The sequence below is a fragment of the Lucilia sericata genome, unplaced genomic scaffold (genome assembly GCF_015586225.1).
Source record: "Lucilia sericata isolate MDLA Ls3-8-SP2 unplaced genomic scaffold, ASM1558622v1 Contig000685F_arrow, whole genome shotgun sequence".
Classification (NCBI taxonomy): domain Eukaryota; kingdom Metazoa; phylum Arthropoda; class Insecta; order Diptera; family Calliphoridae; genus Lucilia; species Lucilia sericata.
The window spans coordinates 204447-218472 of record NW_023994688.1 but is presented as its reverse complement, the minus strand read 5'-3'; the positions used below and the strand labels follow the sequence as shown (position 1 = coordinate 218472).

At 27.1% G+C, this 14026-nt stretch overlaps 1 protein-coding gene across 1 annotated transcript in view; it reads left to right on the top strand.

The window, feature by feature from the left end:
* Window positions 1-1844: 1844 nt before the first annotated feature.
* The window catches only part of LOC119607297 (CCR4-NOT transcription complex subunit 10), a 55906-nt gene continuing 43724 nt past the window's right edge, over window positions 1845-14026 (top strand). Inside the window, exons 1-2 of the mRNA XM_037961166.1 lie at window positions 1845-2009; window positions 2062-2224. Of these exons, the coding sequence (XP_037817094.1) occupies window positions 1897-2009; window positions 2062-2224 (276 nt within the window). The 5' untranslated portion in view covers window positions 1845-1896. The remainder of the gene's footprint in view (window positions 2010-2061; window positions 2225-14026) is intronic.

Below are 14026 nucleotides of genomic sequence, written 5' to 3'. Positions count from 1 at the left end.
GCTATATTTTTATAAAACACTATGCTTTTTAAATTTTTGATTTTTATTTTTTTGGCAAAAAATAATAATTATTTTCTGATTTTTATTTTTTTGGGCAGAAATAAAAATCAAAAAATGATTTTTATTTTTTTTTTGGCAGAAATAATAATTATTTTTTGATTTTTATATTTTTAGCAGAAATAAAAATCATTGTTCGTTCGTCAGTGTCTTTGTTTGTTTGTTTGTTTAATTGTTTGTTCGTTAGTCTGTCTGTTTGTTTATTTGTTTGTTCATTATTTTATTTTAAGATGAAATAATATAAAATACAGATTTATTTAGTTATACATTTTATTATTTATAAAATTGTTTGTTTATTTTTTTGTTATAAGTACACAAAATATAAAATACATGTTTATTTTAGGACACATTGTCTTATTTAGCTAATTGAAAATGTATAATTACAAAAAAAAAAAAAAAGTATAGCTCTTCTTCTTTATACGCAATTCGTATTTTAGCTTGATACAAAAAAAACAAATAAAGAAACAATTTTATAAATAATAAAATGTATAACTAAATATATCTATATGTTATATTATTTTATATTAAAATAAAATAATGAACAAACAAATAAACAAACAGACAGACAGACTAACGAACAAACAATTAAACGGACAAACAAAGACACTGACGAACGAACAAATAAACAAACTAACGAACAAACAAAGAAACTATCTAAGATCAAATAAACAAATAAGCAAAGAAAAATATCAAGCAAATTAACAAACAAATGAATAAACCAAAATGATATTACCTTAATGATTTTTATTTCTGCCAAAAATATAAAAATCAAAAAATAATTATTATTACTGCCAAAAAAAAATAAAAATAATTTTTTGATTTTTATTTCTGCCCAAAAAAATAAAAATCAGAAAATAATTATTATTTCCACCAAAAAAAATAAAAATCCAAAATAATTATTATTTTCTGAGTTTTATTGTAAAAATCATAACGGTTACGGTCCCTGCTTTTAAACAATCTAATTTACATACTTACCTATAAAGGCATTTTTTCCCGATTTTTTTAGATAAACCTCAAAAATATCGGGTCAAAAATTATGTTTCCCAAAATTGACCTATAATGGGTAATTTTTTGTATATCATGTTACATATCATTGGAAAGGTCTTTGAAATACCTTTAATTTGATATATATATATATATATATACTTAAGCCAAATATTTTATTAAGTTTTTTTAGATCTCAAAATTTATCCATAACGTAGAAGACAGCTGCCGCCGGTCAGGTAAATTCTTCATGTGGGTTTTTTATATAAACAGAACAGATTTTTTTAGTTAATCGCTTTGTATACAAAGTGTAAATATGAAATATAATTTGTTAACATTTAATAGAAAAAATAGTATTCTTATATTAAGTTGGTACATGCGTACCAATTATTCATTATTTATATAAGAAAAATATTAGTTTGCAAAATGCGTGGTATTTTCAGATTTTTTACATAAATTTTTCAAATTACTAAAGAAGTTTTTCTCTGTTTTAACGGAAATTTTTAAATATAAAAATGTAAACAATAACAAACTCTGACATCAGTGCGTACCAGTCAAGTGATGAATAAAATAATCAGCTGATTGAATAACACCGCCATGGCGAAACTAATAAAGTGAAGTCATTTCAACATCTGATTGTTTTTTGTCCATGGAAATTTAGCCCGAAGCTGTCAAACTACATATAAAAAAATTCTCTCTCAAACCCGACGCTGTCAAACTGCATATATAAAAAATTTCATGAATTCGCCGCAAAATGAAATGGCTTCACCTTATAGTCTATTCGCCTTGAACACCACCTTATGTGAATTCGCCTTGGATTTGTATTTGTTATTTATTTAATTATTTTACAAAAATATGGAGCAAACTGAGGAAGTGAATATGCCAGAATTACCATCAACTCCAGATAAAATAAGAGTTGATGGTCATGATTACCTTTTAATAACAAAAGCTAGTGATGAATTCGATAAGTATGACAAATATTGAAAACTTAAACATTATTTGATTCAAGTATATTTATAGAGGGAATTATGATTGCTGTATTAATTTTTTGGAACAACTCGAGGAGTTCAAGGATCACGACATTAAATTGGAGCACAACAAATCTGTAGCTAAATTTTACAAGGATAATTGTAAAGATTATATGAGCTTGTTAAAACATCTTCAGAAACTGGACACAAAAGAGGTACGTACATACGCTAGATATGAATTTAGCTCAAATTTTCATTCTTTTAACATGTGTACATAGACGTGCCCTAACCTGCCAGCAATTTTGTAGTCGACTACGAGAAAAATTCACTTCTAGTTTACTTTTACAGACTGACTATAAGCTAACTACAATGTAATGCAGAGCTGTCCCGAAATTTTGTATTTGGCAACGTAAAGAACCGACTTTTAAATACTAACTACAAGCTAACTATAATGTAATGCAGAAGTGCCTCAAAATTATCTGGAGAGAATTAACTGTATTTCAACATGTTTTCTCTTGTTTCTCTATTATTATGATTTTATTTGTTGACTTTAGTAGACTGACTATAAACGTACAGCAATGTAATGCAGAAATGTTCCAAAATTTGGTATTTATTAACGTAAACAACCGACTTTTAAAGACTAGCTACAAGCTAACTATCATATAATGCGGGAGTACCCCAAAATTATCTGGAGAGCATTTTGTTTCGACATGTTTTCTCATGTTTCTTTATTATTTGGAATTTTGTTTTACATTTTAGTCATTTTCTTGTATACGTTGTGAAATTAGAGTCAGAAAATTGGAAAAATTAATTATAAAATGTTAAATATTTCAAAACTCGGTCCCTAAATTCTAAATTCTGCTGATTAATAACATTTTAAAATGTATTTTAGATTTGGACCAATGGGAATCATGGAAATAATGAACAAATCATTCATAATTTTATGGATACCGATGTTATTATTAGTTAAAAATAATCCAAGAATCAACCATAACTAGTTGATGAAAAAGTCGGCTTTTAATGCATTTGAAGTTAGTTGAGTTGCTGGCAGGGTATAAATACCAATTTTGTTTGTATTGGTATTAATTTATACCCTGCCAGCAACTCAATGCATTAAAAGCCGACTTTTTCATCAACTAATTATGGTTGATTCTTGGATTATTTTTAATGGAGCCAACTGACTATTTTAACATGGCGATGTCCTACGCAGTAGTCAATTGTCCGACTCTGCATGACTTTTCAACTGGCTTAAAGTTAGTTACTAAAAAATTAGCTTAAAGGTAACTCTTTATTAACTAACTTAAAGTTAGTTGCAGAAAAGTCAAGTAATAGTTTTCTTTTGTATTCCCTACTGTATTAATTAATTACATTTTAATTAAATATATTTAAAATTTAACTACTAGTTATCTAAATTACATTTCGCTTTAATACAAGTTATGATATTAGTTCGTTAAAATTAATAGACATCAGTTTTCTGCAGGGGAACTAATAATAACACCGGTATCCATAAAATTATGAATGATTTGTTCATTATTTCCATGATTCCCATTTGTCCAAATCTAAAATAAATTTTAAAATGTTATGTGTAATGTTAACTGTTAATGTATTATATTTACAGTATTAATCAGCAGAATTTAGAATTTAGGGACCGAGTTTTGAAATATTTAACATTTTATAATTAATTTTTCCAATTTTCTGACTCTAATTTCACAACGTATAGAAGAAAATGACAAAAATGTAAAACAAAATTCCAAATAATAAAGAAACATGAGAAAACATGTCGAAACAAAATGCTCTACAGATAATTTTGGGGTACTCCCGCATTATATAATAGTTAGCTTGTAGCTAGTCTTTAAAAGTCGGTTGTTTACGTTAATAAATACCAAATTTTGGAACATTTCTGCATTACATTGTTGTTCGTTTATAGTCAGTCTACTAAAGTTAACAAATAAAATCATAATAATAGAGAAACAAGAGAAAACATGAAATACAATTAATTCTCTCCAGATAATTTTGAGGCACTTATGCATTACATTATAGCTAGCTTGTAGTTAGTATTTAAAAGTCGGTTCTTTACGTTGCCAAATACAAAATTTTGGGACAGCTGTGCATGACATTATAGTTAGCTTATAGTCAGTCTGTAAAAGTAAACTAGAAGTGAATTTTTCTCGTAGTCGACTACAAAATTGCTGGCAGGGTAGTGTCTATAACTTGTGTAAAATTTTAGCTTAAGTGGATAACGAGATCCCGTGCCAAAAATCGATTGAAAGTTCTAAATTAGATAAATAATAAGTCTTTAATTTCTTCAATACCGAATCAATATAATTTCATCTGGCCCTTTGACAAGAGTTTTCCTGAATACCGCGAATACGCATAAATACATATATAGATACATATGTATGTTTGTTAATTGTAGAACAATCATGATATATTTTTGCAAAAGTTACTTTTAAGCATGGAAGAAAAATAGAAGGTTGTGTCATTCTCTCTTTATTTTTTTAAATTCTCTAACTGACATGCTTAAGGATTTTGAAGTTTTCATTAAAATCGTGCTACCCATGATTATGCCATGCGTGCTACCGTATTCTTTTTAAAATGCTCACATTTTCTTTGAAGTTTCTATTTAAAAATTAAATAATTTTTGAAACCATTTAAAAAAATTCAAAATCTAACAAATTGTTACATCCGAATCATATGGATTTAAATTGCAACCAAAGGTAGGACTAATAACGAATACTTTAAACATTTACAGCAAATAGAAATGTAAAATTTGGTGTGCATACTTGCAGAAAGAAACAGGGATTTTGCAAATTCATTTTAACAAAACATATTGTATTGCTAAAACGAAACGTTTAGTGGTGTTTCCTATGTGTGCTGATGATAATAATGTTCACTTTAAATTTTATGAAACGGTTGATAGCCTTTCTCTGTGATCGGTCGGCTGGCTGTTCATGTATACCTTACAAGCAGGGGACTAGTCAAAGCAATTTAATCTAGAGTCAGACCAAAGATTAGGCTATAGTGTAGCACAGTCTATACTCCAGAATATAGGTCAAAGTATAGACAAGACTTTAGTCGAGACTATAGAATATATCATAGTCCTGACCAGAGACTGAAAATAACGGGTCCGGTAGAAACAGTGTTTTCAACTATTTTATACTAAAACGCGCCGTCCATTCACTCAAAACGCACTAAAAAGCGCTAAAATTCTATTTTTACACAGTCTTAAAAAACATAGTATTTAGCTAAAATTTGTTTATTAAAAAAATTACTCCTTAATTGGAATTTTGATTCGGAAACGAAATTTTAAAAATTAAGGTTAATACAAATATGTTCGATTTTCTTATTCAATGACTAATTGCTTCATCGATCAAGATCTCAATAACTAGTCCAAGAGATTTTTTGAAATTCCCCATAATAAATTTTAATTAAACTCTTCATTTCCAAAAATACCAAGAGCCAAAATTTTGTGAAAAAAACTGAAGTAATCATCAAGTAATTGTTTCCTTCACAGTGAAGTTATAAAAAAATAATGCTAATCAAAATTATTTTTGTATTATTCACATTCAATTATCAATAGTTTTCACGAAATGCAATTTTAATTTCAAGTTCAAGTTAACCTAACTAAAATTAAGTTAATTTACAACTTTTCCCTTTTTTGACGTGAAAAACTTCCCTTGTTGTGAATTTTTTATAGAATTTTCTGATCAATAAAAAGCTGTTACGAACAAAATCAACTGTTGTGGAATTTCACGAAATCAATTTTCCCTTCGAAGGGAATGAAAATTTAAGAAGAAACAAATTTCAATTCTTTTGGCGAAAGAGGTGAATATTTTTTATTTTAGTTTTAAAGTTTTAAAATAACTCATCACACTAAAAGATCTTTGAATTACCCATAATATGGAAAGTTTAGAAAAAGTACTGTCTAAAATTATTCCGTTTTATCTTTATTGTTAAACTAGAATAATTTTATGTTATTAAAAAGATAAATTTTTTGAAAAAGCGCTAATTTAGCGCCTTTTGCCAAAAAAGCGCTAAGAGGAAAAAATGCGACTTTTGGATTGTTAAAAGGCGCTAAATCTAGAAAAGAAAACAGTGGGAGCAAAACTGAAAAGTTTTGAGCGAAACATTTTCGCAAACGTTTCCTGATGGTTTTGCTCATTACAAAAACATTTTTGAGTAAAATTAAAAGAAGACTTGTAGGTTTAAGTTTTTGTAGATGCCTATGTGGAATACAGTAGTAATAAAAACAAAAACAAAATAAAAACCGTACAAATTAAATGAAGTCCACACACACACTTTATGATTGTTTCATAAAATACGTTTCGGCGTTTGTTTTGTTCTCAAATGTACGATTGTAAAGGCAAACAAAAGCAAGTAGATGAGCGAAAAGCCAATTGTTTTTTGTTAATCATTGTACTATAGTTCAAACTACCAGTTTTCCTGTGCGAAATTCAAATTTTGGAACAGTGAATAAAATTTATTTTTTTATATCATCCTATTACCAATACATCAATATATTCAAATTCGCAATAAATTTTTGCGAAATGCTAAACACTGTTCTACTGCACGCAGTCAAAGTCATAATTTCAAAATATTTAAAAAATTTCTTTTGTAGAGCCTATATTTTTACATTATTTTTAAACGTTAATTCTGGAAAGTCGTAAATAATTTTCAATAACTGTCTATATTTGATATTCTTGTAAATGGTTGGAAATAATATTCCTTCACTTCGAAAAAGACAATATTTAAAATAACATTGAAAAATTAGAATTTAATTTTACAATTTTAACTTCATGAAAGCTTTTAAGAAAGTGTTAACGTTTGTTAAACCTGAAATAAGAAGAAATGAAAAACGTGAAATGTTGTGAATTAGTTTCACTTTACCCGAAATTGCGTATTTCTGCGCGTTTTAAGTAATTTAATATTTTCTAGGGTGCTACCATTTTCAAAAACGATTAAAGGACTACCTAAAGGATGATTTCCTTATCAAACATGTGTTTTGTCATCCTGTTATCCATGGTGTTCGCAAGGAATTACTGTATATATTTATTATTTATTTGTATGTATTTCTTTGATATTGATTTGTTTACATTTTATATTATTGATTAAAGAGGTTAGCAATATATATTCCTTTTCTACTTTAACATTTTGTTTTGTGAAAATATAGACAATGAATTAATGTATAATTGTTTTGGAGGAAAAATTTAAGAAAATACCTTTTTGAAACAATTCCTAATACTAAAAACTAAAAAACTAAGTTGAAGGGGTAAAAAATTATAAAGAGATTAGCTCGTTTATATGTTGGAATTCTGAGAGTTCGCATCTTCTAATAAGATTATCTGTTAAATAATTTAACTTAACTGACAGTAGGAAATCCAGCAAGAGTGTGTAGTCTTCGCGTTGAGCAGTGCCATGGAAGTTTAAAAATCATTTAATTATTATTTTTTTGTTTTTAATTGATGGTTCCGATTTCTTTTTAATTAGGGGGTATAATATTTGTGTAAGTCTGTTTATTTTGTCTACAATATATGGAATGTGGTTTTTGAAGTTTAATTTTGTATCTAATATATTATATTAGATTTGCATGAATTTCATGTGACTTTGTCTTTCCAATATATACATGAAAAGATCTTTCATTTAGGAAACTTAATATAATTTTTATTACCTCTTCAGGGAAATTAAACGTTTTTAGCTTGTATATAAGGCCGTTATGCCACACAGTGTCAAAAGCTGATTTGATGTCTAGAAGAACCATTCCTGTTGATTTTCCATTTTCAAATTCATTTTTAACAATTTTCTTAATTTTAAGTAGTGGTTGCGTTGTATTGTGTTGTCTTCTAAACCCAAATTGGTAAGGCGGTAATATTTGCTGAACGTCAACAAAATGAAGTATTTCATCCTTAATAATTTTCTCTAATATTTTGCTAATTGTTGGTAAATACTAATGGGTGTATAAGACTCCGAAGATTCAGCAGGTGATTTTTGTTTTTAATAATCTTAATGTAGTTTTTCGTTTTTTCCTCTGTTATATAATAACTAGGAGATATATTACATATTTCAGAGTTTTTAAACTATTTACGACATTATTAACTGAAATAGTAGTTTCGTTTTCACAAAGATGGCTTGAAATGTTATTGTTTAAGCAAAACGTATCCGATAAAATATTGCATTTTTCTTCAAGTGATGTAGGTAGCATATTATTCCACGTTTTGTTTTTTTAATTAATAAATTTTTTTTTAATTTCAATTTCTTTCTAGGCCATAATCGGTCATAAATTTCTACTTATAAAAAGTTTACATAAAAAAAATAATTCTTAATATTAATAATTATAATCTAAATAATAGTATATTAATAAATTAAAATAGAAAAACATAAAATTTTTTTTGTATTTAAAAATTTGTTCATATTTAGTAATTTGATAGTGGTCGTTTATATCCCTATATCTTATATCCTGAATTGAAAAAGGATTTTTATGTCGTTAGCAGTTTATTGTCAGGTACAGATGGTTTCCTTTTTGGTACAATGTTTTCTATTGCTGTAGCAATTGTATTATTAAAGGACGCTACACAGTGGTATAGGAAAAAAAAAAGAGGGAAATAATACGGTAACTTCTAAACGGTTAATCCGATTTTAATGAAATTTGGTATGCACAAAGAGGATGTGTTGTCGAGTTTAGGTTTTGAATTTGGACCTTATAGGCCAACCAGGGGCCCGGCGTGGGGTCCTCAAATTAGGACGCCTCGGCTATGTTAAATTTTTAAAACGATTCTATTTCTTCATTTGAGTTCCGATTTAAAACAAGTTCGTATATAGAATCTCCTCATCGAGCACTATAAAAAATGTAGCAGTAAATTATCTCTTATAGTTTAGGAGATATTCGCATTTGAAAATTAAAATTTTAAAATTTTTACCGTCCTTACTTTAGTTTTTTGATAATAGCGGGTCCAAATATTCCCGATTTTCGCCATTTTTTTATTCGCTTAACAACAAGTTTATATATCAAGCAGTGAAAGAATTATGTAAAAATCATGACTGAGTCCAAAGTTATAGGCATTTTAATTTAAAAAATTAAAAAAAGGTGATTTCTTGCCATTTTTTTGGGAAAAAAGTATCTTTTTCTTTTTAAGTTATCTAAAAAGTTTCTAAGAAGATGTATATAGAATTTATACTTTTTGGAAAGCTGACTTTATATAAAATACGATAAATGAAATAAAACCTAAAAATTTTTGATACCGAGGGGACCAGGTCCATCCAAAAAAACCCTATTTTTTATAGAAAATTCAATTTTGAGCAAAAATTCTCAAATCGCATAGTCGATATCAAATTATAGTGACCTGTTTTATATGACCCAATATGTTCTTAATCATTTTGTTACGGGTTTCGATAACCCCGCCCCTGGTATGGATATAATAGGCAAAAAACCAAAAAATCCCATTTTTGGGATTTTTTAAAACTTTTTTGGAAATTCCGGGATTTCTAATAAGAAAATTCGAAATTTTTATTTAATTTTGGATTTTGAGTAAAAAAATCTACCTAACTGTAAAATTTCATCAAAAAATATTCATAAATAAAATTTTTATTGCAATTTGAAAAATTTGTATCTTCGCAAAAACTGAATAAAAAACATTTTTTAATTTTTTTTTTAAAAAAAGTATTCCGCGAATATTTTAATTTTCAAAAATTATATACAGTTTTGAAAAATAGATAAAATTACCTTTCCATTGATATATAACATGCCTACCTAATGTTTTTTAAGTGACAAATTAATTAGGGAAAACTCATCTTTTAGAAAATTTACCTAGCACTATTATTTTCATCCATAAGGTTAACTCTTAAATTTGTTACATATATTAATGCAAATAATAGTACTAGGTAAATTCTCTAATAGATGTTGAGTTTTCCCTAATTAATTTGTCACTTAAAAAACAATAGGTAGGCATGTTATATATCAATGGAAAGGTAATTTTATCTATTTTTCAAAACTGTATATAATTTTTGAAAATTAAAATATTCGCGGAAAACTTTTTTAAAAAAAAAATTTAAAAATGTTTTTTATTCAGTTTTTGCGAAGATACAAATTTTTCAAATTGCAATAAAAATTTTATTTATGAATATTTTTTGAAGAAATTTTACAGTTAGGTAGATTTTTTTACTCAAAATCCAAAATTAAATAAAAATTTCGAATTTTCTTATTAGAAATCCCGGAATTCCCAAAAAAGTTTTAAAAATCCCAAAAATGGGATTTTTTGGTTTTTTGCCTATTATATCCATACCAGGGGCGGGGTTATCGAAACCCGTTACAAAATGATTAAGAACATATTGGGTCATATAAAACAGGTCACTATAATTTGATATCGACTATGCGATTTGAGAATTTTTGCTCAAAATTTAATTTTCCATAAAAAATAGGGTTTTTTTGGATGGACCTGGTCCCCTCGGTATCAAAAATTTTTAGGTTTTGTTTCATTTATCGTATTTTATGTAAAGTCAGCTTTCCAAAAAGTATAAATTCTATATACATCTTCTTAGAAACTTTTTAGATAACTTAAAAAGAAAAAGATACTTTTTTCCCAAAAAAATGGCAAAAAATCGCCTTTTTTTAATTTTTTAAATTAAAATGCCTATAACTTTGGACTCAGTCATGATTTTTACATAATTCTTTCACTGCTTGATATATAAACTTGTTGTTAAGCGAATAAAAAAATGGCGAAAATCGGGAATATTTGGACCCGCTATTATCAAAAAACTAAAGTAAGGACGGTAAAAATTTTAAAATTTTAATTTTCAAATGCGAATATCTCCTAAACTATAAGAGATAATTTTTAATAGTGCTCGATGAGGAGATTCTATATACGAATTTTTTTTTTATATCGGAACTCAAATGAAGAAATAGGATCGTTTTAAAAATTTAACATAGCCGAGGCGTCCTAATTTGAGGACCCCCCGCCGGGCCCCTGGTTGGCCTGTAAGGTCCAAATTCAAAACCTAAACTCGACAACACCTCCTCTTTGTGCATACCAAATTTCATTAAAATCGGATTAACCGTTTAGAAGTTACCGAATTATTTCCCTCTTTTTTTTTCCTATACCACTGTGCGCTATCACATCATCAACTTCAGATGTACTTGATATATCCGCAAAACTTTGTTGAAGTGGAAGATTTCTATTTATGTATCGAGCATATTTAGGCCAATTTGCTTTATTGAAATTGTACGAAGTATTGTTTTATCACCTCCTAAAATATATTTTCTAGATGAATTTGTTAGCATACGTAGATCAAAGATAAACATTTGTTTACTGTATGAGTTTTAGGGTGGGTCGAAAATAGGCTTTTCGGCTTTAAGTTTTAATTATTGCACCATTTTATAGCAAAATCGTAATGTCTACAAAATTTTCTTTCCAAAAAGATAGAAAACCTCAAAATTGGTTAAAAAATTTTGAGTTATTAAAATTTTCCCCCAGGAATTTTGTGATTCTGAAAACACATAAAAGTAAATACAGTTAATCACAAAAATAAGTATACAGAAATACTGACAATTGGTTTTATTTAAAAAAAGGTATTATTAAAAAAAACAAAAAACTAACACATTTATTAAAAACAATTATGATAATTATTATTCACTACTTTTTTTCTTCATATTTTGGTTCTTTTAATTTAATTTAATTTATTTTCAAAATAAACATAGCCTATTGGCCATAATCGGTTACAAATTTCTACTTAAAAAAATTTTACTTAAAAAATATAATACAAATATAATATAATAATAATATAAATATAATATATATAATATAATATAAAAAATATAATAAATAAAAATAAAAAATAAATTATTAATAATAAAATTAATTGCATTGTATATAAAAAGTTGTACCACCAAAATTAAAAACCTAACTCAAAATGTCAAAATATTAATAATGGAAGTTCATCACAACCAGCCAAGAAAAACAATCTCACCAAAGCCAGGATACTGTATCCCTGCCATACAAACAATCGACCAAATTAAAAAGAAGCGTGATCCCCAATCTCTATAAAGTAGAAAGTACAAGAACATGAGAGCCTGTTAGCTAACCGCACCCTTAGCTATACAAGATAATAGGAATGACTACCCAACATAGAAAACAAAGTCCCAAAAAAAAAAAAAACAAATATCTAAAACCAAGTTCCACATTCAAATAATGTAATCAGAAGTAAGTACAACGACAATTGTAAAATACAACAAGAAATCAAGATAAAAAAATATTTGCAAGCAAAATAAACTTACTCCGCTCACCAATTCAATGACAACACACTATCCGCAAATAAAACTCCAAAGCAAACTAGTTTTGACTCCTCCACAAAATATCTACGACTAACAATTCAATCAGTCACTAATATGTCAAATAAAACACCATGACAACTCACCAACTCTTTTAAGAATATACGACCATAACACAACCAAATAAACTCTAAACCCCATGATGCACGAGAAGAAAATGAGTGACATATAAAAAAACAAAAAATATTGAAAACAAAGAATGAATCAAAAATTAAATACCAACGATTACATTAAACTTGAGTTCTCATTTAAGCTGAAGTTAAAAAGGTGCAAAATTTACGTCACAAAAGTAAGTATACAGATCATTTCAGTATATATTTGGTTTAATAATATTATCAAAATTTATGAAAATTTTACTTGTATTAATATAATTACTTTTTAATAAAATATTTTTTACACAATAACTTAGTTCCGAAATCTTGAAATTTGGGCCGATTGGCTCCGGAATTAATTAGTAGAACAGTTTTTTTCTCATTTCTACGAGATTTTTTCTACTTTAGACCCCGGATTTTGATTTTGTGGTCAGTGAACCCTCCAAATGATGCATTGGAAATAGAATTTTTACTTTTGAAAAGAGTTGTTATTTTGAAATTAATGTCATGTGCATGGATTTAGCCATTTTGAACACAGTACGTTCTTAAAAAACCGAAATTTAACTCCGATTTCTTAAGACTTACAACATAAACTTTAAAATTTGAATAATTCTATATGTTTCCTTTAATTTAAACAGGTTTTCCAAATACTCCGATTTCCAAAGAATACAATAATGCTACCAATCATATCTTGATATACTCGATACAATAACCATGTTTTATGGATCGGACATTTTATTTGTTATAGCAACAAATTAAGATGTATCCGTTTTCAAAATTGTTCAATTCGTATTCATACCACCACTTGAGCCTGATTTAATATAAAAATCTTACTATTTTGGACAATAATCAATTTCAGAACCGATATGTAGTGTAAGTTATTGACATGGTCACCATTTGACGATTATTGGTAGCATTTAGGAGTGTGTAATGGATGATTGGAACTAAAAAACTAGTTTTAATTAATGGATACTAGTACAAATATTATTAATATCGCATTTTAAGATATAAATTTTAGGAAATCGCCGTTAAATATCGAATATGAACGCTATACTATGTTAAAAACGGCAATGTTCCGCAGTGGATTGCAGTTATTGTAAAAAAACAATTAATTTAAAAGATAAAATATCGTCTTCCAATGCATCATAATGAATAAACGAGGGATATTATTGAATACCCGATCCAAAACTCCGGGGGTTTAAATAGTCAGATGTTCTTAAATAGGAAAAAAAATGTTCCTATAAATAATATTCAGATCAATTACCAAAAATTTAAATTTTTCGGAACAAAAAGTGAATTTTTTCCATGTTATAGTGTACAGAATATTTTATTATAAAATAATTACATTCAAACAGGTAAAATTTTAATGAATTTTGTAAATATCATTAAGCCAAATACATATTGAAATTATCTGTATACTTACTTTTGTGACGTAAATTTTGCACCTATTTAACTAAATGAGAACTCAAGTAACCAAAATAACCCGGAAAAAAGTAGTGAATAATAATTATCATAATTGTTTTTAATAAATAAATGTATTACTTTTTTGATTTTTTAAATAAAAACAAATGTCAGTATTTCTGTATACTTATTTTTGAGATTAACTG